At 43.5% G+C, this 25,413-nt stretch overlaps 1 protein-coding gene across 3 annotated transcripts in view; it reads right to left on the reverse strand.

Moving 5' to 3' along the window:
• Positions 1 to 21,945, reverse strand: part of tfap2d (transcription factor AP-2 delta (activating enhancer binding protein 2 delta)) — a 34,656-nt gene extending 12,711 nt beyond the window's left edge. Inside the window, exons 1-4 of one of the 3 annotated variants that reach the window (XM_037085452.1) lie at positions 21,911 to 21,945; positions 19,564 to 19,640; positions 4,406 to 4,924; positions 421 to 481 (exon numbers count right to left, since the gene is read on the reverse strand). In XM_037085452.1, the coding sequence (XP_036941347.1) occupies positions 421 to 481; positions 4,406 to 4,891 (547 nt within the window). In that variant the 5' untranslated portion in view covers positions 4,892 to 4,924; positions 19,564 to 19,640; positions 21,911 to 21,945. Of the gene's footprint in view, positions 1 to 420; positions 482 to 4,405; positions 4,925 to 5,032; positions 5,344 to 5,699; positions 6,608 to 19,563; positions 19,641 to 21,910 lie in introns of those variants that run through there. The other 2 variants (XM_037085450.1, XM_037085451.1) reach the window with 2 other exon arrangements.
• Between the last annotated feature and the right edge of the window lie 3,468 nt (positions 21,946 to 25,413).

The following is a 25,413-nucleotide window of genomic DNA, read 5'->3' on the forward strand; positions in this document are numbered from 1 at the left end:
AACAAAGACGAGCGTGCAGGAAAAAAAAAGGTGGTGAAGCGTTTAACTGTCCTGTGACTGGCTGTGATATAACAACAATAATAATAAGTCTATAGGATCAGATCACGTCGATGCGCGACTTTGGGGACGTTTTCGATCCTCTAAAAGGAACGTTTTGGAGTGTTTAAGGGGATGAGTGACAGTCCATTTCATGCTGGAGGTGTACTGCCGTGTGTTAGCGTTTAAACAGGCGAGAGAAACGGGGCCCGCCTGTAACATGTTGACAGCAAGACAAGAGAGCAGCAGCGTTCCGCCTGTTTGTCTGCCTGCCTGCCTGCCTGCCTGCTCGCTGTCTTGTCGTGTCGAGCCGTGAGCCGTTCACGGCCTCCGGTGGAGCAACAGCACTAACAGCAGCAGAGGTAATGAAACGGGGGGCCTTACCTCTCCGGATGACGCCCCCTTGGCCGTTCAGCACGAGCCCACACTGCGCTTCCACGGAGCCCTGCGGAGACATTCACTCATTAGGACGAGCAGGGGAGGTGAAACCACTTCACCCACATTTCCCCTCACACCGCTGGAGAAAACACTTTTTTTACACAGCTGTCAGGGAGTCCAGGAGACGGTGGAGGAGTTCACTGCGCTCTCTTTTTCTTTCTTTTTGTCCTTTTGCGTCATGCTTTTGTGGGACATCCAGGAAGAATGACGCACACACACAAAAAAGCCAAACTGTTCTTATTTGAAAGAAACCCTATTTACAGAGGGAGAAATGTAAAGCCGTGATGTAAACAGTGTCCGGATGAAGAACTGTGCTCAGTGTATGTAATTATAACAACGTGTGTTTGCTTCACACGTCAGGTCACCGAGCAAACCAAAGCTGTGCCCATTATCAGTGTTGTTATTGTACTTTGCTGTAGGTTATATGTGTGTTGATGTGGTGTGTGTGTGTTGATGTGGTGTGTGTGTGTGTGTGTGTGTGTGTGTGTGTGTGTGTGTCTTATTCTATTATGATTGTGTGATACTGTGTGTTTTATGTCTTGCGTGTACAAGAGTGGACATTTAACACCAGCTCTAAACTCTCTGTTGTGCAGCACACCGGCTACATTGTTGTTGTTGTTGCACCAGTTACAAGTTGTACTTGTGAGCACACTCACCCTGTTACTCTTAATTTTGTCATGTCCTTTGACTGTAGTGTATCTCGACACCATTGTAAATGAGGATACATCCTCAGTGTTTTCTTTTTTTTCAAGGTTAAATTAATTAAATACAAACACATTTTTTATCTATAATGTAACTATGTTGAGCTGCATCGTACCTTAAATGCAATTAGAAATAAAATATATAATTTTAGACTTCTTATCATGGATGTTAATTAGGTGTGAGTGAGTTTCAACTCTTTTTTCATCTGACCATTGTTTTTAACCTATCTTGATGGTTTTAACATGATAAAAAGGTACAAAGAAATAAGAAATTAATGTGCAGCATTTTTTTTCTTCATTTCATTTTTTGCCTTTTCTGTCTTATGTCCCCTCAGATGTACCAACAAGGGACAGGAGGGGAAAATTAGCAATAGCTCTAAACTCCCTATGCAGCACATCATTTACATCCTCTGCATTGGATGTTAAGTTGCATTGTCCCTATAATGATAATAAAATTCAAATAAAAATGATTAGATTTAGACCCCTTCTCGTGGATTTAATTCAGTATGACTGATTTGCACCTATTGATTTAAAGAAAAAAAATTATTATTATTATTATTTATTTATTTTTTTACAACAAATTGATGGATTTAAGTCAGTTTTTACAAGAAAATGTTGTGAAAAGTCTAGAGAAAAAAAAAATCCTGCAGCATTAGATGTGCTTTTTAAATATGCCCCTCAGATGAACCTTGTGACCCCTTTGGAACTCTCATTTTTGTTAATTTGAATATTTTTTTTTACACCCCTGCTTGATTTAAGTCAGCATTTTGCAACAAAACGTGGGGGTTGAAAAGCTGAATAAACTAAAATTCCTGTGCCTTGATCCACACCTTCTTTCTTGCGACCCCTCAGTGGGGTCGCGACCCACGAGTTGGGCAGCACTGCATACAGAGGTCCTATAGGTGTCTTTTTAACTGCCAGAAGTTTATAGCTGACAGAGATCGACATAACAATTTCCACCACTTGGAGCACCTGTCCATTGGAAGTTATCTTTTTTTTTTTCTTCCTTTTTTTGTTAGAAAGTGCGCGTCACTTAGCGGAGCTCTGAGTGAGTGTATCGAGGGCAGGGAGAGATAAAGGATGCAGCTCACGGCTCGCCCAGAAACGGAGCTTTAATTTGAAAGGCTCCGGGCGATGAGCGAGGACAGGACAGCTCATCCAGACTGAGTTCGGCTGCAGCCACCAACCTGTTGGGAGGACTGCAAAACACACATGGAGCCACATAGAGAGGCCCAGGATGGATGGATGAATGGATGTGTGGATGGAAACCTGTTACCAGCCGCCATTTTGGTCCAGATCACACCGCTATCAACAATGTCATCAAGAAAGGAGAACACGCGCTTTTTCATTCGGAAAACACTTAATCCCCCGTGCGAGCCTGGAGGCCAGGCCCCGCGCGCAAGCCCCCCTGATTAAAATAAAACCTGAAGAAAGGAGCGTGTTGTAGCTCCTTCTTTAACCAGCTCCGGCTCTGTTCCTTTTCTCTCTTGCTCCGCAGCTAAAGTGATTATAAAATCAATATACAAAACGCAGAAGTCTTGCATGAATTAGCTTAGCGACGGGAGAAAGGTGTGGCAGCTGCTTTTGTTCGCCATGAAAATCTCTTTAACGCGCTCAAAGATGCGACCGGGGCCGCACGAGACCATAGGCGCATCTGTTCGCCTCATACATCCGCCCCGCGCGAGCTCAGGTTCACGGGCCGCTCCTTTTCTCTTCGGGAGCTCAATAATAATAATAAAAAAAGGGGTCAGACCTGCGCTGCTTTAAAATGTGGCGACAGCTTTGGATAAATATGGCGTTTGGGGCTAACAATGAGCCAAAAATACGAGGCGAAAGGTTTGAAAATAAAATTAGAAAAAAAATAAATAAATAAAATACGATGATATTAACTGATGCAGTGTAGCAAAAATGTTACATATGATACATTGCGTTTTTGAAATTCAAACTGAATTTTATTCTAGGGAGAAATCACTAAACAAATATCAAAAGTAGTAAAAATGAGTACAGGCTAAATTGTAGTTCCCCAATTTATTTAGAGAAAATTCAGGCTGTTTTTATATTTTCTATTTTTGCTTGAAATACAAATCATCGTCCTCGTCACGCCGCCACACCCTTTAAATATAGCTTATTATTAAATGGTAAATAAAAGCCATCTAAATTATTGTTTTGAAAATAATAAATGAATCTGAATTTCAGAATAAAACATTAAAAAGGGCATCTTTATTGTCGCTAATTAAAAGCCAAACAATGTCAAATTCGGAATAGTTCCGGTGTAACAACGTCTAAAAAATGTCGACGAAGGCGACGCTTTAAACACTTATAACGTGACCGAAATTATGTGTCGCCGTCTTAAAAACTGTGTTTAACCAGAGCCGGCGCTTTAACTCGGCTCAGATGTCGCTGCATAAGTAACAAAGTTGATTGACGTTAAGTCTGTAATTGGATAAACTACGGTGCTTTATGGCGCCCGAGCCGGGCATTGTGCCCTCAACCCCGATCCGTTAATCCGCCCTTTACCGGAGAATAGAGCAACCAGCGGCTTTTCTTTGCCTCAGCAGACAGCCGGACACACACACACATTGTGTGTGCGTGCGTGCGTATGTGTGTGCGCGCTTGTGCGTGTCAGCCGTTTTTTTTCATCTCGACCATTTCTTTACATCGAAAAGAATTATGTAAAATATGCGTCACGTGTGTTTCTGGGAAAATAAAGGGCGGCTTTGACAATAGGATTGTATAGACTGCCAGTCAATTAACCTTTAGAAACGGGCCTGCCTCTCACGCCGCGCGCTGCACTTGACATTTACTCGGCCTGTTGTACGGTCACGTGCGCTCTGGCAGCCAAATCATCTCGACGTGATCTCCAAAATATTGTTTAGTCCAAAGTGGGACGGAGCCGGATGAGAAACCTGCGGGCCAAATGTAGCTGACGGAGGGCTCGTCAGTGTCATGGAGACAGCAGACAGATGACGCAGACAGACAGACAGACAGACAGACAGACATCTGGCGCTGTCTCTCTGTTCAATATTTTTGGGGTTGCTGTGTTGCTGCTACAATAGACGGGGCTGGGGATGGGGAGGAGGGTGGTGTGGGGGCTCAATAGTAGGCCAGTGGGGCAGGGGGTACTGGTGGCACGGTCTGTTATCTCGTCCTATCTTATGGAGCGGTGCTAATAAAACCACAGAAGAAGAGGCGAGACAGTGAGGTGCCGGTGTGCTGTGGCCTGCCGGTACCTGCAGGTCGTCCGAGGCGGTCGTGGGCAGACCCAGGCCTGCGCCGGGCAGCAGCCTCTGGTCCGGGTGGTGCATGCCGACGCCGTAGGCCTGGGAGCCGTGTGACGTCATCAGCGACAGGTCATGGCGCCGGTAGGCGTCGAGGCAGCCGAGCTCGCGCCGCTGCTGCTCGTCCAAGCACGAGGACTTGAGGGCCGAGCGCGCGTTGTGCAGGTTGATGAAGTCGGCGGGCTCCCCGTGGTGGATCTGCTGGTAGTACTGGCCCGAGTGCAGCGAGTTGAGCCCGTAGGCCTCCGGGGCCACGGCCGGGTGGGAGTGCTGGAACTCGTAGTGGAAGGACTGGTGGTGGAGGGGCGTGTACTGGTGGTTGGCCGAGAAGTAGGGCGAGGCGAACTCCGTCCCCGCCGGCGCCGGGTAGGTGAGCGGGGAGGAGGAGGAGTAGGCGACCGAGGAGTTGGCCACGGACTCCAGGCAGCCGAGCTGCATGAGCCGGTAGCTGTTTGATCCGTCGTGACGTATCTACAAGATAATAAAGAGACGGGGAGATATATGAGCCGTGTCATTTAGCATCAGCCGGTGTCTCCTCTCTCTGCCTCCCAAACACACTCAAAAAAACACACAACTCACACACTCAAAGCGTTTTCTCTTTTTCTTTTTTTTCTTTCTTTCTTTTTTTCTCCTCTCCGCTTTAAACCACCTGAAGGAGATGTCATTTCCACACGCCCGGGAGGGGAACGAATAACGCACGGCAACAGGAGCCATCGGTATGTTTTTCCCCTCCCTTCGGCACGCCTGTCACTCTGCTCGCAGCGCTTTTTTAAAAGGCGTGCTGTTATATATTATTATTATTATCACCGAGCTGCTGGCAAATTTACTGTCCCGGCTCTCTCGCTCATTCCGGATGGGAGGTAAGCAGAGTGAGACACAGCGGAGTGTTCCGCCCCGAAATGTTTCTAATCACAGCCACCGGGCTCACACACGAGCCTCCTTCTGCCTCCACACTATAATAAAAAAGACCCGATTTTTTTTTTCTTCTTCCAACCAGCAGCTGCAGTCAGACGCACGACTCTTGTCTCCCCTTCCGTGCATTTTATTTTTTATTCCCCCTCTCTCTCTCATCCGATGCGATGCAGAAAACACTTCCACTTAAGAGACGACTTCTTGTGCAGCCTCGAAATGCCTCCGTAACTTAAAAACCCAAAGCGTATTTTATTCTTCCGCGCACCCGAGTCTGTCGTGTTATTTTTCCCCCCCTCGAATTAAAGGCGCGATAAAGGGAAATAAATGAGCCTACCTCTGCGTCGTGGACAAGTCCGGGGAAGGTCGCTGACATTGTGCTTTCTCCAAAGTAACCCGTGGTTTTTTTTTTTTCCTCTCTCTTTTTTTTTTCTTCTTCTCTCCGCTCTCTGGCCCCGGTCGAGCAAATAATACAAAAAAAATGTGTTAAAATCCTCAAAAAGCAGGAGAAATGGAAAAGTCCCCCCTCATGCGCTCTCGGTATAACGGCAGAAAGCTGGCGGAACGCGAGCGTCTCCCCTCTGCACGGACGGGGCTGGCTCACGGATTTTGTACTTGCAGGGTATTTCTCGGCTGATGTCGTAGGTCCCTTGGTAATATAGAAGTTTTGAAAATTAAGCATCAGCACTGAGGAATGGGAGGACAATAGACGGAGCGGAGCATCCCAGGAGACAAGGAATAAATATTGTATCTTCGCCTTAATAAGGAACCGGGTGCTTCTTTCAACGTTTTCTGCGCTTTTTTTGTGGACATTTTCCCTTTTTTGACCCGTTTGTATTTTCCACCAGGTCTCCTGCTCCTCGCTTTTCCTCACGTTATTCTTCTTTTTTTCCCCTTTTTGTTTTTAAATCACACCGGCTGTCTTTTTTTCTTTCTTTCTTTTTTTTTTTTGTTTGTTTTTACAAATATGTGCGGATTTTCGACGGAAATGTAAGTTTTGCTTTGAAATATTGCGAAGCTATTTTCCACAAATATCAGCGGAATAAAAAAATAACAAATGGATTTTTCGTTGGTTTCTAGAGCGAGCTGGGGGGGAATTTACTCAGCTTCAACGAGGAATAACGGGCTGTTTTCGATGCTTTCCGCATCGCCCCGCATGTTTTCATTATGACTGTTTTTAGACATTTTCTTTTTTTCTAACACTTGGATTTAAATGGAATTAAAAACGAAACGAGCACACATTTATTTTTATTTCATTGTTTTGTTTTGTTGTTTTTTTTTTACTCTAGATTCTTTCGATGGAGTCGCAACGGAATCATTTAGAGAATTACAACAGACGAATTGAAAAAAAACACAAATCGGTGATCTTATATGTGATGGATTATATATGATCGATCACCTTTCATGTGCTGAATAAAATCGAGAATGTGCTCGTTTATCGTTGTTATTATAATTTTTAGTATTTTTTTAAATTTTTTTTTACTCATTCGTGGAAAACAGCTTTTGATGAGCGTTATTTATTTTTCTCTCTCTTTATGCTGAAGAGGAGGAGGAGGAGGAGAAGGAGGAGGAGGATGAAGGGGGGGTTTACTATGAGTGTTGCCTTTGTGAAGAACCGACAGAAGCACCAGACCTTTTCTCTCTTTTCAAATCGGCATTGAATATATGTGTGTGTGCGCGCGCGCGTGTGTGTGCGTGTATGTGTGACCAGGCGGCGCGTGCATGGCTGGATCGAAAGATGGCGACTGCTTTATTATTATTATTATTATCATTATTATTATTATTATTATTATTATTATTATTATAAAAGGGCTGTCATATTGGAATTGAGACTTTTTTTTCGGTCAGTCGGTCAGCCTCGTGACCTCTCTCTCTCTCTCTCTCTCTCTCTCTCTCTCTCTCTCTCCTGCTCCTCGTGCTGCTGTAACTCACCTGAGCACGAGCCCTCGGGGTGGTCCTGCCCAGCTGAACGGAGCCGGTGTGCTGCTTTATTTGTTTTGCTTCTGCTTTAATTGCTTTTATTTTAAAGCAGCCGATACATTATTTTATTGACCGTTCATAGGACGATAATAATAAAAACAATAACGATAATATCCAAAGTGATAATAATAACAATCATAAATGAAAAGACATGGTAACAGGTGCACGGTGAGTTTCCACCCTGCGCTATATTAGGATGTATACAGCAGCACAGTCTACTGCTGCCTTGCCCTTAGGCCACCCGGGAAGCAACACGAATACAAAAACGTGAAAAAAAAAAAAAACAATAACAAAAGGCAGAAGCCCGAAAGCTTGTGGTCACAGCCTGGAGAGGAGCAAATAGAAGTAAAGGAGGAGAAGAAGAAGAACAAGAAGAGTCTGTCAGATGATTTCCTGCCATTCAAAACAAACCAGAGAGACAGAGAGAGGGAGGGAGGGAGGGAGGGAGAGAGAGAGAGGAGAGAGAGCCCATAAGCCCTAATCAGTCTTGTTTTGGATGTGTTCTTCCTCCTGCTCAGCTGTAACTGTAACCAAAGCGACTCCCTGATATTATTAAAGTGCAGACCGCGGCCGCGCTGACGCCGGGACGCGGCGGGATTGACTCTGCACTTTTAATTAAGCAACTATTTCCCCTCCCATCTGTTCCCGCATGCGTCCCGTTCTGCCCTCACCGGCCACAATAATAACAATAATCCACCATAATAATAATAAAAATGATAATCCATACTACTACTACTACTACTACTACTACTAATAATAATAATAATAATATTAATATTAATAATAATACTCACTTGGAAATAATCATTTAGACTTTTAAAAAAATATAAATATGTTTGCTTTATTGATTATTCTTAATGTGCAAATGTAACATATATGACCCCCCCCCCCCCCCCCCGAAAAATCTCAGCTCTTTTCTCCTTCATTGCCTCTATTTTAGCCCAAAAGTCTTCTGGTCACATTTGGATTAAAACAAACAAAATAAATTAAAAAATACAAGTCCCAATACCAGGCGGCCGGGCGGAGACACCCGCCTTAAACAGCCTCCTTTAAAAAGTTCTCAAGGCCTTTTATATTTTAATTAACCGTTACCGATTGTTTTGCCTCGGGGCTCGACGGGAAACCTCTGCACGACGAGACCGGTGAAGGCCGGTTGTCGCACGCCAGGCATTAACATAAAAAATAAAAAATTAAAAAAGAAAAAAAGAAAAGAGAGAAGGTGGAGGTGGAGGGTGTGTGGGAGAAAAGAGAAGAGGAGGAGGAGGAGGGATGAATGGGAAGGCCACCGGGCAGAGAGAGAGAGAGAGAGAGAGAGAGAGAGAGAGAGAGAGAGAGAGAGAGAGAGAGAGAGAGAGAGAGCTTTTGGAGTCAATTAAGCGGTTCTAAATGTGATCATATGATCGTGATCTGGTTATATTGGGGATAATAATCGCGATAAATTATGCTTAATGAGCTGAGATGGCTGCTGACGTTACAGGCCTCCAGCGCGGCTTCGCCTGCTTCCTCTCATCTCGTCATCCGGACCGGATCAGAACACTTTACCTGAGAGCACAGAGACGTGAAAGCTGTCAGTCCCGTTTGTTTTCAGACACTTTTCAGAGAGTTTCCTGCAACCTAAAGGTTCAACCTGCTACCCTCCCAGCAGAGCGCATGCGGGAAGTCCGATGTATTCAGCTGTCGGTGGTTACGGAGACGGACAGATGTGTATGCAGGACGTGCAGCCACCGGTCGCCGCCAACCCGAGCGGGCACCAGTTGCACGGTAGACGGTCCTAATAGGGCTTAACGCCGACGAGTGGCCCCGCTTTACCGGGGGCCTGGAGCGCCGCACCAGATGCGCACTGATCTCCGGACAGGAGCCAGTCCATCTGCCGCCTGACGAGGCAGGGAAAGGCCCGAAACCCCGCGCAGCACAGCCCAGAGGCGAGAATTTAGATCAGCCCCGAGGTTTCTGGACGGACCGCTGCTCCTGCGGAGAGCAGGGGGCTCTGCTGTCATCTCCTCAGAGCAACTGTCAGGAAATAAGGCAGCATGGAGCGGCGGAAGATTAGGGCTTGAGCTCATGTGGGCATGTGGCATTGGCGCACTTGTGGCAGACTGTGTGGAGACAATTATTATTGGGACTTAGCGGTGCAAATTGCGAGAGAAGTTGATGTTTTTAACGTTATTCCCAATTGTTTGGGATGGCAACTATAATCCCAAAACTACTACTGTTGAGACTCAAAATTCAACTTTCTTTCAAATTGGACCTTTGATAGAAGAAAGGTGTCTTGAAAGTCCACTGCTCCTTCTATAACTGGAGATGTGGTAACGCCTCCCTTTAAAGTGGGCTGTGCAGTTTTAGGGAAGATCTTCACGGATTGATTTTAATGCCTCAAACTACATAAACAAACCCTTTCAATCTTTATGACACGAAAACAAACAAACTGATCTTAAAAGACAAAACAATTAGATACCGTTTTGTTTATTTATATGTGGCGGACCCTGCCACCTTTCTACTTTGGTTTTCTTATTTTCCTGGGAAAACAGCTTGTGTTTTCACTTATAGACAAATTGTTTTATTATCAGTACCTCACTGATATTGGAAATGTTGAAATTCCGAGTTTGCATTTCTTCTCCAAAAACCACACAGAGCCCCTTTAAGTTAGACAGACGGCACCTGCAGTCACCAGTTTCGCGTTGCTCCTTGAAAAACTGATTTCCTCAGAACCAAAACTAACTGATCATCAGTTTCTGGCACTTTTTAATGCCTTCAGTCCAGCTCGGGGTTTAATCTTTAAAGAAATAATCCCTCATCGAACATACTGTGCTCAAAATCCACCATGAGTTTCACTTGTAACACAAGCAAACCTTCCTAACTTCAAACAGTGTTCTGGGGCCTTATTTCCCTCTGAGAACAGCTTGTTTATTCACTGATGGATAAGATATATACTTCTGAATTTGAGTTATTACCTTATTGACATTGTGAATATGAACATTCTGAGTTTGGATTTCTTCATATCTACACAGAGCCCCTTTCAGTTAGAAAGTTATCACCTGCAGTCACCAGTTTCATTTTGCTCTCCGAGGTTTTTCTCAGAACAAAAGTGACTAACCATCAGTTTTTGGCACTAATTTTAACGCCACGCCATATCAAATAAAGGTCTTTTAATCCAGCTCGGGGTTTAATCTTGAATAATTAATCTCTAATCCAACATATTATCCACCAATTTCACTTGTAATACACACACGCGCAAAAAACCAGCAGCATGTCACCCTCCTTGTTTGCTGCCCCCTCAGCTCTGATTGGTTTAAATGGTTCATCTTATCTATAATAGATCACCATATAGCCTGCAGTCATTTAGCCTATCGCTACCAGAGTAAACTGTAATCCCCTTTATAGGCTTTAAGGCTGCTGCAAGTATATTGTGTCGGATTGTAACACTTATGAGCAAGCGATGGTGCGTTTAGGGACCCACGCTGAGCCGTAATGGGCCTATAGGCTGCACGGGCTGATGTTTATTCAGCATAATGCTGCATGCAGGAGGAACTTGGAGAAGTCGGAGCAGTTAGAGGGGAACTCCGAGCCCACCCTACATGTGTGTGTGCCGGGGCCTTGTTTACGAGTCTGTGGTGGCTTTTTTTCTTTTCTTTTCTTTTTTTAATCAGACACCGGCCTCATATGGCAGCGAGCGTCCGTTAGCCCGGTCCTGTGGCCTGTATCTGTGCGTGTCTGCGTGTGTGTGTGTGTGTGTGTGTGTGTGTGTAGGCCCGCACCTTTTTTCAGCCAAAATAACGACTGGCATAATGAAGGAGGAAAAAAAAAAAAAAGACTCATAACAAACGGCCCAGAAGATGTTTGTCCTCCGTCAACAGCAAAAGCAATTAAGAATATGGTGTCTGACCTACATAAAGGATGCGCCTCGGAAGGAAGCACAGGTTAATATGCTAATATGGATCTGCTAATTGTGGGGATTTACTTGTCGGTTTGCGGATGAGGGGAGGGAGAGGGGGGAGGAAGGGGGAGGAGGAGGAGGAGGAGGAGGAGGAGGGGGGTCCGAGGCGTCACTGCCTCCTTCTTTTTTTTAAGCCCCCTTCCAAGATTTGCAGCAAATTAATTTCTCCCCATGCAGTGCGTGAGGTGAGGAGAGCAGGAAACAGGTGGTCAGACCAGAACATGTAGTCCAGACTGACAGAAAAAAAAAACGCAACGCAATCTGGATTATTGGCGCTTTTTTTCCCCCTCTCTCTCTCTCTCTCTCTCTCTCTCTCTCTCTTCTTCTCTTTTAAACTTCCTTTAAAACAAATATCACATAAAATACATGTGCGTCCTGTCAGGAGCATGCATCACAGGCTATTAATTATTATCGCCCCGGGGTGACCCCCCCCCACCCCACCACCTCCATCTTCACACCCCAACCCCCCAACTTCGTGCAGCCGCAGGACGTTTAGGCTACTTCAAGGACCCTCTGCCTCTCCAGGAAACCGTACTCCCCCCGTGTCTTAAAAAAAAAAAAAAAAAAATCAGAAAAGAAAGGAATATAAAAATCCCTTAATGTAAAAAAAAAAAAAAAGAAAGAAAAAAAAAGAAAAAGAAAGGTGCAGGCCCTCATGCTCCGCCATAACAGGCAGCCACCGGGTATCATCGCCGGTTTGTGTTGTCAATTAGCGCGTTTAATTGTTGTTCTTTGTGGCCGTAATTACTCCTGAAGTCAACTGAGGAGTTCAGTCCGGGGCAGACACGTGTCAGCTGCTGCGCAAAACACGAAAGAAAAGGCCAATCTGCTGCCAACGGACAGTCACTCGCAGACATATTGGACACTTATAATCCTCAGGCCTGAACAGGGCACCCGTAATCATGATCAACAACAGGCTCCCCTTTTTTTTTTTTTTTTTTTTTTTTACAGTGGCCTATTTTCTTGATTTTTCTTGATTCGGATATTTTATTTTTTTATTTTTTTATTTTTCTGGAGACTGATCTTAAATAAAGCCAGTCAGCGAGGTGGACGACTGTTACAACGGGTTTTCTTTTCTACTGAGCGGATCAATGAACGGTCTTCTAGGGTCAGTGATTAACAGTATTTTAAACAGAAGATTACAGCCATAACCGATGCTATAAAATTGATCTCTGAAAACTTAACTTCAGCAGCTGTTGGATTAGTCAGCCTGCATGGTGTGTGTGTGTGTGCGTGCGTACGCGTGCGCGTGCGCGTCGATCGATGTTCATTAACTTCTCTTTTCAAGAGTTTCTGAAGTGCTCCTGAAGATCACACGAAAGCTAAAAGTCTTTTGACTATTTCCCATCCAGCTCTCTTTTTTTTTCTTCTTCTTCTTCTGGGTAACGCTCAGAGAGGAGGAAAAGGGAGCAAAACGCACTTTCAGATTTTCATCATCTCTTCTCCTCCTCCTCTTCCTCGCCATGTGTTCCAGCTCTTCATCTTTTTTGAGATCCTGCTGCTTTTCAATCCGGCAGCTACATGAGATGCAACAGGCCCTTGATTTTATTTTATTTTTTATAACTTTTAATCTGGTTAATAATCTCTCAGGGTTAGTGTTTGTTTGGTGAGCAGATTGGACTCCCTTGTGTCTGTGGGGCTTCAGTGTTAACAAAGACAGAATGATGATGACCTGCCTGTGTGATTGCTTAAGAAATGACTGCAGGCCTCCTCTGCCTGGTGAGTTCAATGCCAAGAGTCAAGCGGAGTCTTGGACCTTTTGGCTTTATCCTCATGGCAGACCAGCTTCAACCGACGTCAGACTTTAGCCTCTAATGGAACGCTGTCGTATGTCAAAGTGTAAAAACCTTACTCCAGTTTGCTGAGCGGCTACAGCTGTTTGGATTGGGCAGCTTCATTGCTCGCTGTTGATTCAGTGTTGTTTCTACATGGTGTTTAATGAGGAATCTCTTCGCTGGCTGCTGTAGTGGGTGCAGGAACATCAGCACATCTAAGATCTCCACACAGGCCGCTCTTTATTGAGACAGCTTGCATGCAGATGTATTACTTCAGCCCGTCATCATGTTTTCTAAAGCCATACTGTGCTGGAATTGTTGGCTGTTGTTCATAAAAGTTAATCAAATATCAAAACGCTTTGGGTCGGCGGCCCAACGACCTAAAGCTCGGTATTTGATGATCTATAAGGAGACAACAGTAGACTCTCCATGATCACAGACAAACTCCAAAAGAATAAGAAAATATGATCAATACCAAACAAGTTCAAACTTTATCGGTTTTCTACATTTCTACATTTCTCTCATGTCTCAACTTTGTGCTGACGCTCTGGCTAGGTCCTCATGCAAAAGCCACTTGGTTACGGTTGGGAAAACATCATGGTTTGGCTTTGAATACGTCTTTTGGTCACCACGATCACGGGCAAAATGGTCCCAGTCATGTGAAAATGTCCACAGGTGTCCTTGGACATGTCCAGTGATGTGACTCAAACAGCTTTGTTTGCAACGATGAATATCCTGCACAGTACACCTTTAAAAAACAGGCATTTTTGCAACTTCTCCTTCAGTGAAACTTGAGATTTTTTCCACGAAATCTACACTACCTGCTAAATTTAGTGTATTCATCAGAACTTTGCAAATGAATTGTATTGTGTGGCAGTGTTTACCCTTTCAAACCAGGAGACGTTACCTTGCTGCCTCTCAGTGCTTCTCGTATATGTCTTTTTAATTTGTAGAAAGAAAAAAGTTAAAAAGTAAAATGATCAAGTATTCCACAAGATAACAACAAAGAGGAAAGGAAACTATGTTTCCTCACCACCGCGACTTACGGCCCTTTTTAACAAAGCTGGGCTGTAAATATTAAAGTTCTAATTAGTAAGGGAGTTGATTGTTTCGTCTTATTCCCAGGCTTCAAATACTGACGCTTTGGTTGGCTGCTGGCCTGACCCTCCAACCCAAAGTGTCACTATTTGACAACCTAGAAACAATCAACTCTCTTTTCCAAAATTTCACTTCCATCAAATTACTTGAAACTGTTGTATGTATCTTATTGGAGCAATAAAAGGTTGATAGTTTGTGTGTCTGACCCTAGTTGTGTAGGACTACACGTGTGGGACAATAAACAGTGAAGACAAAACCCAGAAATGTTTCATTAATGCAGCGTTCAGGCGTTCAAACCGACTCCTTTATCCTGACTATCTTCTCTCACTGCAGATCTTTGGTGATTTCTCTTATTTTTCTCTCTGTCTAAGGTTCTGCTACTTCAAAACTCAACACCTGCTAACAACTATCATGTGCTGACTAGTTAGACCAGTCGAAGCCTGTTGCTGCAGGAACTACACAGTATTAGTTTTGTTCTCGGCACACTGAGCAAGAAAAAGATCATCCGAGAATGAAACAGCTCTTCAGTTTTATCACAGTCCTCGTTCCACTGGCCCAGAACTAAGCTTTTTTTCCTCTGGACATATATTTAATGCATTTTTAACAGTCTGCAATGATGCGGTGTGAGACGTGGAAACATGTTCTGTTATGATGTTTGGTTTTTGTTTTCATGCATGAAAGGCTGCTTCCTTTTTTAATTTATCTTTTTTTTTTTTTTTTTTTTTTTTAAATTCGTGGCTGTTCTTGTCCCGGCCAGCAGAGTGCGCTGCCCTGGCAGTGCAGCCTGAGGGGAGATTAACCTGCAGGTCTCAGACAAAAAGGAAAGGGGAACACACACGTTTACACACTCTCTCTCTCTTACACACACACACACACACACATTCACACCACTACTGAGTGTCCACGTGTTGGGGGGGCAACGCAGGTTCAATGACTTTGATCGTGTAATTCCTGTGTAATCTCTGTAATCTTTTAAAGCAGAGCTGTTTGAATGTATGTTGTATGTGTCTGAGTGACAATGTGTGTAACGTACGTCGGATTAGCGAGATGAAGTCGAGGCCAAGGAGAGTACTGCTAGAGGGAAATCTGTTAGGACTGAACGATCCGGGCGGTTAAGATTAGAGTTATTCAATCTCGTTTTCTGGCATGAAGGCGTGAAAAATGACTGAGGAGCATCTGAATGCCACACAGAGATCCGGAGCCGCCACAGTCACACCTGTAGCTCAGGTTTAGTGTCCAGTCAAAGATTTTTTTCCAGCAACAATCCTCCTCTCCACTCATCTCACTTCCTCTCCCTAGCTCTTCAGTCATCACTTCTAATCTCTTTTTCTAGGATTTCCTCACCTACAAAAATTGTACAGCCCATGTGAAACTCATTGACTTCTAGCATTCCACCTTTTATTTCATGTGAAAGTAATGAAATACAGACACATTGCAGTATTTGACATGTAATGCATACTCATAGAAGAAGAAGAAGAGTTTCTGCTGGGGTCCAGGTAACACCACCACGACAAACTACACATAACCCAGTGAGGTGCCCTCTCTTCTCTGTGCTCTGGGTTTTTCACCCCTGCCCCCTGAACATCCTGAGTCCGGCTTGTTGTGTAGCACCCAATGACCGCTAACCGCCATTAAAATCACATTTTAACGCATCATAATTGCGATCAAATGTGTTATTAAATGATTACATGATTACAATGTGTTACAGCGACCATAAAAAATGAAAATGGTGAATTACCAGGAAATACTGTAATAAGGGTACAGCACCGGACAGTAATCAAGCAGTAAATATTGATAAGGTACACATGCTAACATGTTAACAACAGCAGGCTAACAACAGGCTAAGCGGCCTACAAGTGGTGCAGCAAGGTACACGTGCTAACAGGCTGGCATGCTAACAAAATGTGGTTGCGTTAACGTAAAAACACAGTACATCGCTGTAATATTACTATACATTGATGGAACATTTGTATATTTACAATAACTACAGATGCTTACCACAGTATCATAATGTCACGACAGTCCAATCATTGTAAGTCACTGATGTTCATTCATGGCAACAAAATCAACACCTTATACTCATAGATGTTTGTACGGAATACATTCAAAATAAATTCTGATCAAGAGAACTTTAACTTTGTGTGTTTTCTGTCTGCACTCACACCGCATTCTTCACTCGCAGTGAAAATCGTTGCTGCTGTATTGTGACTGACTGCAGCTGTAATTGTCGGGCTGCGATTAAATCAAGCGTTTATCATTTTATTGTTACCCCGTGAAGGGAAACACAAGCCATTGTCTGTTAAAGTCTGTCAAACAATGGCCGCTGATATTAATCTTACGAGGGTTCAAGCGAGGCCACCGAACACAAACCTTGGGGTTCTATCCAGTTTTTACTTCCTGCGTGTCGTCTGGGCGATGTCCGGAAGATAAGGAGGCAGCTCATTCATTTGACTTACTCCATCTTTATTCAACATGATGTTTTGCAGACTTGAACTGTGGCTGTAAAAAGTTTGCAGTTTTGCACTCTGTGGTTCAGCTTTTATGGCTGAGAGCTAATGAAGCGAGCTGTCGGAAGTCGTACTCTCGTTTTCGATCTGATGCTGGATGACAGTGTTTAAAGTAACCTTTGAAAGGAGCACAAGGTTAAGGGAGGAGCGTCCCTGACTTAATTTGGTCGTGTCTCACACCTGAATGTTATTATGACCTTTCAGCAAGAACCAATTTTGCACAGGCTTGTGTTTGGACAGCCGCACGAGCTTATCAAACAACCTCGGCAGCGCAATCAGCTTTGCCGCGGTCCGTCCACACGCTCAGTATCTTCCAAACGCTTTTGACAACATATTGCTTAAAGCACAGCGTCCATCATTATTCCTTCCATCTCCCACAGAGGCAGCCAATTATAGAAAGTACAGAAGGGATCCTGACCAGTGAATGACCCAAAGACAAGCAAGGAGGAGCACAGCTGTGCTGACTAACTGAAGCAAAAGGACCGCGAGTCATTTATCGTGCTATTTTAGAAGAAATGTCACCATTTGGAACACAGTGGGTGACACTGTTGGACAGAGCATAGAGTGGATTCTGCTGCAGGAGAGGTTTGTGGCCCAAGTTTCTACAGGCCGGAGGGCAAATGTTTGATATTTAAAGTGATGGTCCTTCCAAAATGTACTTGTAGCTGTTAATTCTGCCTTCATTTGACAACTGATTTAACCGTCTGGAGAGACAGTAAACATGGAGGGCAGAGAAAGAGGGGTGAGATGCAACAAAACCACTTCAGACATGGTTATGTGGTATATGGCTTAAAGGACAATTTCACCCAAAAGTGAAAATTCAGTCATCTACTGGACAGTCAGGTGAAGTTTTGTGGTTCACAAAAAAACTGCAGCATTATCATAAACAACTGAAGTAGATCCTCGAGGCGCTCAGAAAAATTCATACTTCATGTGGGATAGACACATGAAGTTCAAGAGATCAAGAGGTCCACTCATCTCTTTCTCACGGAGAGGTAGATGAGAAGAGTGTGGTGGATATGAAGCTACAGCCAGCAGCCGGTTTGCTTACGACAACAATGGCAAACGGGAGGTCCGAGTAAACAGATGGTCCCGCACAAAACAGCAAACTGACTTTTTACACCTTGGTTTGTGTACATAGTACACATTTGAATCAATGAGATTTACAGCAGGCACGGCACTGTGGGTGAGTGTTCTTGTACAACTGGCCTAAAATTTTTAACACAAAAAAAAGACTTACATAGGTGAAAGACAACATTTATTGGGTAACTATCATATCTGTAGTCTGGACCAACAGGGGCGTTTCACATTGGCCCAGGCCTGTGACGAGGGCAGATTAACTTTGGACAGGGTTTGTCCAGTTTGTACCCCTCTTTGGGGTGTTAAAATGAAGCAAAGCTAAGGTTTGCTGGCATACGTTGAGATCTTTACATCTAACGCTTAGGAAAAAAGATTATCATTATCAAATGTTGGATTATTCCTTTAATCAGCGTTCCAGGGCCATTAACTTCAGGTAGGGCTTGTTGAATCATGGTCTGGGTACTCCCAGGTTTTTCTAAGGGTGCCACAGTGGATCTTCGCCAAAAGTGATAGATAAACCACATCCCAAAGAGGGAACGTACTAAAGAGTATTTACTGCTGTCGAGTCTCATTGTGTGGAAAGCTCAACAGTAAAGAGACCATCAGAAACACTGTTCCAGCATCGAGAGGGCATGATTCAAAAGCTAACATGAAAACAGAAATAACAAATTAGAGCTGAGGATTTCCATCTTGTCCCTCGCAGGCCACCGTTGGCCACATTGATTTCCCCCCTCTATCGAACTCAGCGCTCTCACAGCGTCGTCTATTCAGCCTCTAATGCTTTTGTTGATCCTCAAACGCGACGGAGGCAGATCTGAGGATGGAAAAAAGTGCAGATGAAACGATGCCCAAATCGAGCAGCCGAGGACCGAGAGAGAGAGAGAGAAAGAGAGGCGCCCACAAGAAAGTTGAAAGCGGAGTTGGTCAATTATAACAGCCTCCTCTTGCTCTGAGCCTTTGGTCGGCCGTAAGCTCGTACGCTGTTTTCCTAAGTCGTCCTCTGCCGGAGAAATCCTGTTTACCGTGTAACAACCAGCGTGGATGTCAACCGCAGAGTATATGCATGCACCTGAGATCACAGGCCCACAGCCACATTACACACTCGCACACCACAATACACAGGGAACACACCACAACAACACTCATGTGAGCTTATAAGGGTGTGTGTGTGTGTGTGTGTGTGTGTGTGTGTGTGTGTGTGTGGTTACTGACTTCTCCTGTATAATTACCAGGGAAGTCTCCTGATGTGGAACCTTTGCTGTTCTCACAATGAACCCATTTACCGCTGCAAACCATCAAACACCTGCCAAACACACACACATACACACACGCACACACACACACACACACAGGCTGATGGTTTACATATACTAGCAAGCGCACACACATACACACACACACACACACACACACAGGCCTAGAGAAACGCGCACGCACACACACAAACCATTTCAAACGAATGCAGGGAAATAAACAGAGACGAGAGCACACAACCCCTTCACCCCTCTGGGAATTTTACTATTCTGCACTTCTCTGCTTCTCTCATCCCTCTCTCTCTCTCTCTCTCTCTCTCTCTCTCTCTCTCTCTCTCTCTCTCTCTCACACGTACTCTCACTCTATCTTTTTCTCTCTCCCTCTTCGTCTCTTCCTCTGCTCCTTTGTCTCCCTGATTATGCAGTCGATCCCAGGGTGCGCTACTCACTGAGATCATCCACCTGTCAATCTGAAGCACGCACGCACGCACACGCGCACGCACACACCAACTTTGCACACACACCATTCCACCAGTGATATTGATACAGAGGAAATATTAATGACTTCACTCACCTGCAATACACTGTTGTATCTTGCACTTCCAACGTCGGGCCATGCAATTCATCAAGACACAGTTCTGGAAACTTCCACTCAGAGAGAGGGGAAAAAAAGGAAAAAAAGTGGTGAAATAACGCTGAATGCTTTATCCCCGCACACACACACACACACACACGCACACACACGTACAGAGGGAAGGAGAAAGAGAGCGAGAGAGTGAGACGTGTCAAAAAGCGTCACATCAGGCGGTAGAAATGCAAGATGGCGTGCGAGTTTAGCACTTCTTTAACACGTGTCACGTCAGCGCTCTCTTGGCATGTGGATGTGCTTTAACTGGTGCAATCACAAATGTTATTCCAGGAGTCGATACTACAGTACAGTCTTAACATGCAAGAGTGTAGTGAAGGTATATAGGGACAGGCACGGATATAAGGTATAAATACACCGCGGCTGGATCCTCTTCTCGATGCACCTCGGATCATCACATGCATATTTAACTGTGCTGTTTGTTGTAGCACGTCTTGCTAAGTGTAAGTGCTGCGTCCTGCCCCCACACACCTCACACCAGGAGCACCAGTCGATATGTTTAAGGAGGACGGAACAGCAGGTTGTTATTCTTCATTCAGAAGGTTTTCCATGCATCCACAGCGTTACTGAAGGTTCCAAAGCAGAGTTTAAACAACATATTGTAGGTTTTGGGAAGATTGTAGGTCAGTAGATTCAGGATCATAAGCTTGCGCGACTCTGTGTTTTTGTGATCGTCAATAAATGCAATGCAAATGTGTGAAAAGAGAAAACCAACCATGTGATTGTCCACTGGTCACACAGAAGATGTAAAGCCTAAAAAATCGATAACATTCTCTAGAACACGGCAAAGTTATTTCGCCCACATTTAAAACAGGGCTGGGTCAAATATCCTGATATTTTTTTGAAATAATTATCATTAATGTGGATCTAATGACGGAGTGGGTAACGGCAAGTGAAGGACGAAGCGAAGCCAAGCAGATGATAAGACGTCAAGTTCACCTTCGACAAACTTGAGGTTATGTCGTTGACCAGTAGCAAGTCAGGAAGGCAGGGGAAGCTTTTGCAGCTCATGAGCTTTGTGTTGCACCGTCGATTCTTAATCAACCTCCTCTGTCAGAGTTTAAACTTCTCCATTAAACATGGATCAGTTATGCAAACACACCGTCCCGCTGTCCCCATCACACAGCACAAACACAGGCGACATTTCACAACAAATAAAGTGATTTATGGAATTCTCGCATTTGTTTTTACCTACTTTGTTAACAATGTCAGGGATAAAAAGCAGGAAATTTAGGAAAAAATATAACAAAGAATGGAGGAAAGAAACTATATTGAAAGACTGGATTCAACCTCTGGAACAATTCACAAGCCCTCTGCAAAATAAATTCATACTCATACTTTGTATTTGCAGTATAAATTAATCAGGTGCCGACTGTCTCGCTCACATGAGGTGAAGTTTCGTTTTTTGGGCTTTTTTTCCATTCATATTCTTGGAGCCAAGTTACTTCTTCGGGACCTATTTCCATAGACCTTGTTGCTTATTTCTCTCACAACATCTGGCAACTCTGCACAAGCTAAAAGACTAGCCCTTGTATTAAAAAATGTACAATCCTGAGAGCAGAATGCCAGAGGGAGTGAGCGACCTGGTCCAGAGAAAACTGAAAGACGTTCACGAAGGCTTTTGTGATTGACAGGTGCTAGCATATACCCAGCTGGCTAGCAAGTTTACAGTGAGCCTGCGAGCTAAGCAATTCACTAGCTAGCCCTGCAAGCTGTCACAACGTCACCAAGCTGCTGAATTAGTTTGGGCAACTTCACATGGTGTGACTGAGCCTTAACGGTCCTGTCACCAGGATCAAAATGGTGGCGGGTCATCTTTCTGCAAACCACGAGCCGGTTCACTTTAGTGTGAGTCATAGGCCTGCGTACCACACTGACATTTCTGTGATGTTTCTTATCATTTTCACATTATATGTCGACAACTTGTCATTTCAGGAGGAGGGGTTGGTGGTAGAGTTACTTGCTGCCAAGCCTGTGACCGTAGGTCAAGACTACGTTCCACATTTGTAAGCATGAAACCACCAGTTTTTAGGAGACCTAAACAAAACTTGCATAATACGGGGAAGACAATGGCACTGGCAGGGTGAAACATTGGAAATCCAGTTTGTGCATACATGAGAAAGGAGGCATGTCCTTCACCATCATCACAGACCATCAGTCTTTGATTCAGAGTGACACAATGTATAGATAGATAGATAGATAGATAGATAGATAGATAGATAGATAGATAGATAGATAGATAGATAGATAGATAGATAGATGTGTATCATCTTACTCTATAGCTCATTTCATTCCTCTGTCTCACTCCATCACTCTCTCTGAGATCCTGAGGCCTTAGCCTCATGTGCGCTGATGGTAGAGGTTACCATGGCAACGGAGTGGTCTTGTGGCCCTGGATGTACGCAGGCACACACACACACACACACACACACACTCACTCTTCCTCTCTCCCTCGATCTCTCTCCATCTCTTCCTGCATACATATTCGGAGCTACAGGTGCCCCCAAAAGTATCATCCTTCCTTATTTTGATTGACACACTCGAGGGGCGGCGGATCACAATTAGTGATGGTGCTAATTTCCCACAATGCCCTGCAGCCACTGGGCACCCACTGCGCCTGCAGCCAAGTCATCAATATTCATGAGCCATCTGATGAATATGCAAATGGGCGGAAGAAGCGGCGGTGTCCAGGTGAACGACTGCGGCTCGCCAATCAGAGGCCGCCGTGCACACTCAGCATCCAGGAGTGGGAGACGTGGCAGGATATGGCGTCTCAGGGCATCAAAGGCACCTCATCATGAATAAGGTTTTAATTAATGCAGAAAATCTCGATCCTAAACGTTAAGGTCTGGCCTTAAGATTACAAATTATATCAAACCCTAGGCTTAATTTACTGATTTTGAAACCAAACATCTGTTTTAGTCTATTAATCCCATTAAACTACCTCTCTGTAATTTTAAATGCAACTTTAATATTCAGTTTATGGGTTATCATGCTGAACCCAGTGCTGATCTTTTCCTCCCATACAAATCAAACTTAAACCTGACCTCAGCCTCGCATGTTAGAAATCTAATTTTAATCTGAAACATGGTAACAAGTACTTGTGACATGTGTGATAACCAGGGCTGGGATGGTTACTTTAAAAATGGATTCTGATTCCTAGAGTTATCAATTACCTTCAATTATGTAGTCAGTATTAACCCTAAACCCAACCCTAGTATTACAAAGTGAAAGTAATGTCACTTGATTACTTTCCATTGCTGGATTAGTCAGTATTGGCCAGTATACAAAAGTCTATGTACCAATCCAATATCACATGCATGTATAAGAACAGGGATATTTTCTTCTATAGCACAGGTGTCGGATTGGGACTTTGTATCAGCTGATACACAAAGTATTAGGATCGGTATCAGGAAGGAAAATTATCGTTAAACTTGATCTCTTGAATGGTATCTCTAATCCAAACCTTCTCATGGATCACGTGTTTTCCGTTCCTAATCTTTAAACCATGATGGAGATGATTTTAATCTGAATCGTGATTTGAGCCTCAGGGATTTAAAACAGCCCTTGAATGTTAATAACACTAATAATAAATGATATTAAACTTAGTCCTGATTTTTTACCATACATAAATCAAGCGTTCACCTTAATCCTAACCTTAGACTTACACATCATGAAATGTATTTTATAAATCTTACCAAGTACTGATGACATGAGCAATAACTGTGGTTGTTCTGATACCAATACTTAAATAGCTCACATAGTGTGTAAAATGCAGGACTTTGTAGAGTGATGAAGCTATGATGTATTTTTGTAGGCTAACCTGGTAGCTAGCATTGCACTGGTTCCCTCAACAGAAAGCCTATTAACTTCTTAATTGGATTTTGACATTTCGCCGAAAATAAGATCTGTGACAAACACAGGTTAATTATACTTACATGTTTGATCAGCAAGATAATCTGCAGATGAACTCCACTTTTGTGATTGTACAGGCATAAATTAAATTGCTAGACGTTTAAAAGCTAATGTTAGGCTATTATGGTCCCATGACTTAAACATCATCACTGCTAATCACCCTACTAACCATTTACCATACACTGTAAATAGATCAATCTGTTGTAAAGTTAAAATTAGAATAGTTTGTAACTAAAGTCGGCCTGTGAAGACAGACTGGTGAGTAGATGAGTCTCTGAGACTTCTGAAGACACGTGTTAGCAACTGCTTTTTTTAAGACACATAAGCACTTGATAATTAAATTGTGGGACGTTTAATGATGCATTTAAAAATTACATTTAAAAAATGTACTATTCTAAGCCTGTTGTAACCACAGACCTTATCTCAAGCATTAAAAACCTCATAGACTTTGAGATGAGGGAACTAGATGTGCAACTATGGTAACCGATTTCCAGGTTTCGGGACCACAAATTACACCACTCTATTGGCAAGTACACAAGTCGATGTACCAGTCTAATACCATATCATGTGTTTAATACAATTAGTCATCTGTATGCAACTTAACATTTTTCTTACTGTACAAGTACTCCATACAACCCCAACCCTGACCCTAATGCATCCATACCATAGCATCCATACAGGGTCAATAGTATAAGTTAAGAAATAGGAATATATATGATATTCATAATACCTTAAATACCTTATAAATGTATATATGTTGAGTTTAAGTGGATGGAAAAACAGATAGAATCACAGTTGTGTCATGAAGACATATGAAGACAAATTGTCATCAACAAAAAATGAAATGATGTGAATAGATTTCCTTTTAAAGCCACTTTTATTCCTGGATGTCAAACTGTGTATTTAGATGCAAAGATTCAACCGATAAATTGGTGGGGCTAATGTATCAGTGAATATTATCACAGATAAAGGCAACATGTATATACAGCAGCTGGTACCAAAAATGGGATGTTTCAGATTTTTTTTTTTTTTTTTAAGCGAATCCTGACCTTCTTAAAATCAGTTTTAGTATTGTCCTTCTTCTTCTTCGTCTTCTTTAACTAATCATTTTTCAACTTAAGAGGGAGTGCTATTGTTTTTTTTTTTGTCGTGTTGTTTTGCACAGTAGAACACTGACAATGTGTAAAGTACCTTGAATCTTGCTCTGAAAAATCCATTATTTCTCTGCTTTAGTGAAGACATTAAGTCGAAAGGACCTTCGCCCATCTCGCTGTACCATTTATAATTTCCAGATCTGTCAAGGAAGTTGTCACTATCTGTGAGCACGACGTCTGATAAACAGATTTGGTAGACAAGGCGGCGCACAACGGGAACTATATCGGTGACGATCTTGATCTAGCAGTTCAACCACGAGCCGATATTTGTTTCTTCTTTCGCCGTAAAACTAACAGAGGCAAAGGCGTCATTTTAAGACCTAAGGGTCTGTCGTCACATTCGACACATCAGAGTCGCTCTAATGAACTGAGGTGACAAGAATGACACGTGTGGGCGTAATACAATTTTCTAGTTTACACAAAGTTGGTCTCAGTTGCTTTAAACCGACCGTGCTTAATTGTTGGTGGTTGAGTACAAACAGACATTCACTGGTAAATGTAGTCTGCTAACCCTTGCAAAAGCATGTGTCTTGTTATTACACTGTGATATGAAAGTGTTTTTTTTTTTTCTTGCTGTTTTGAGTGGTTCAAACATATAATCGCACACACACACACACACACACAGGGAGCCACACCGGGAGCTGCTACGCTGCGGATCTAGGGAGGAAAACCAAAGCGGACAGATCAGAGCGGAGATATAATCAACCCT

This window comes from Acanthopagrus latus, chromosome 22, assembly GCF_904848185.1.
Source record: "Acanthopagrus latus isolate v.2019 chromosome 22, fAcaLat1.1, whole genome shotgun sequence".
Taxonomy (NCBI): Eukaryota; Metazoa; Chordata; class Actinopteri; order Spariformes; family Sparidae; genus Acanthopagrus; species Acanthopagrus latus.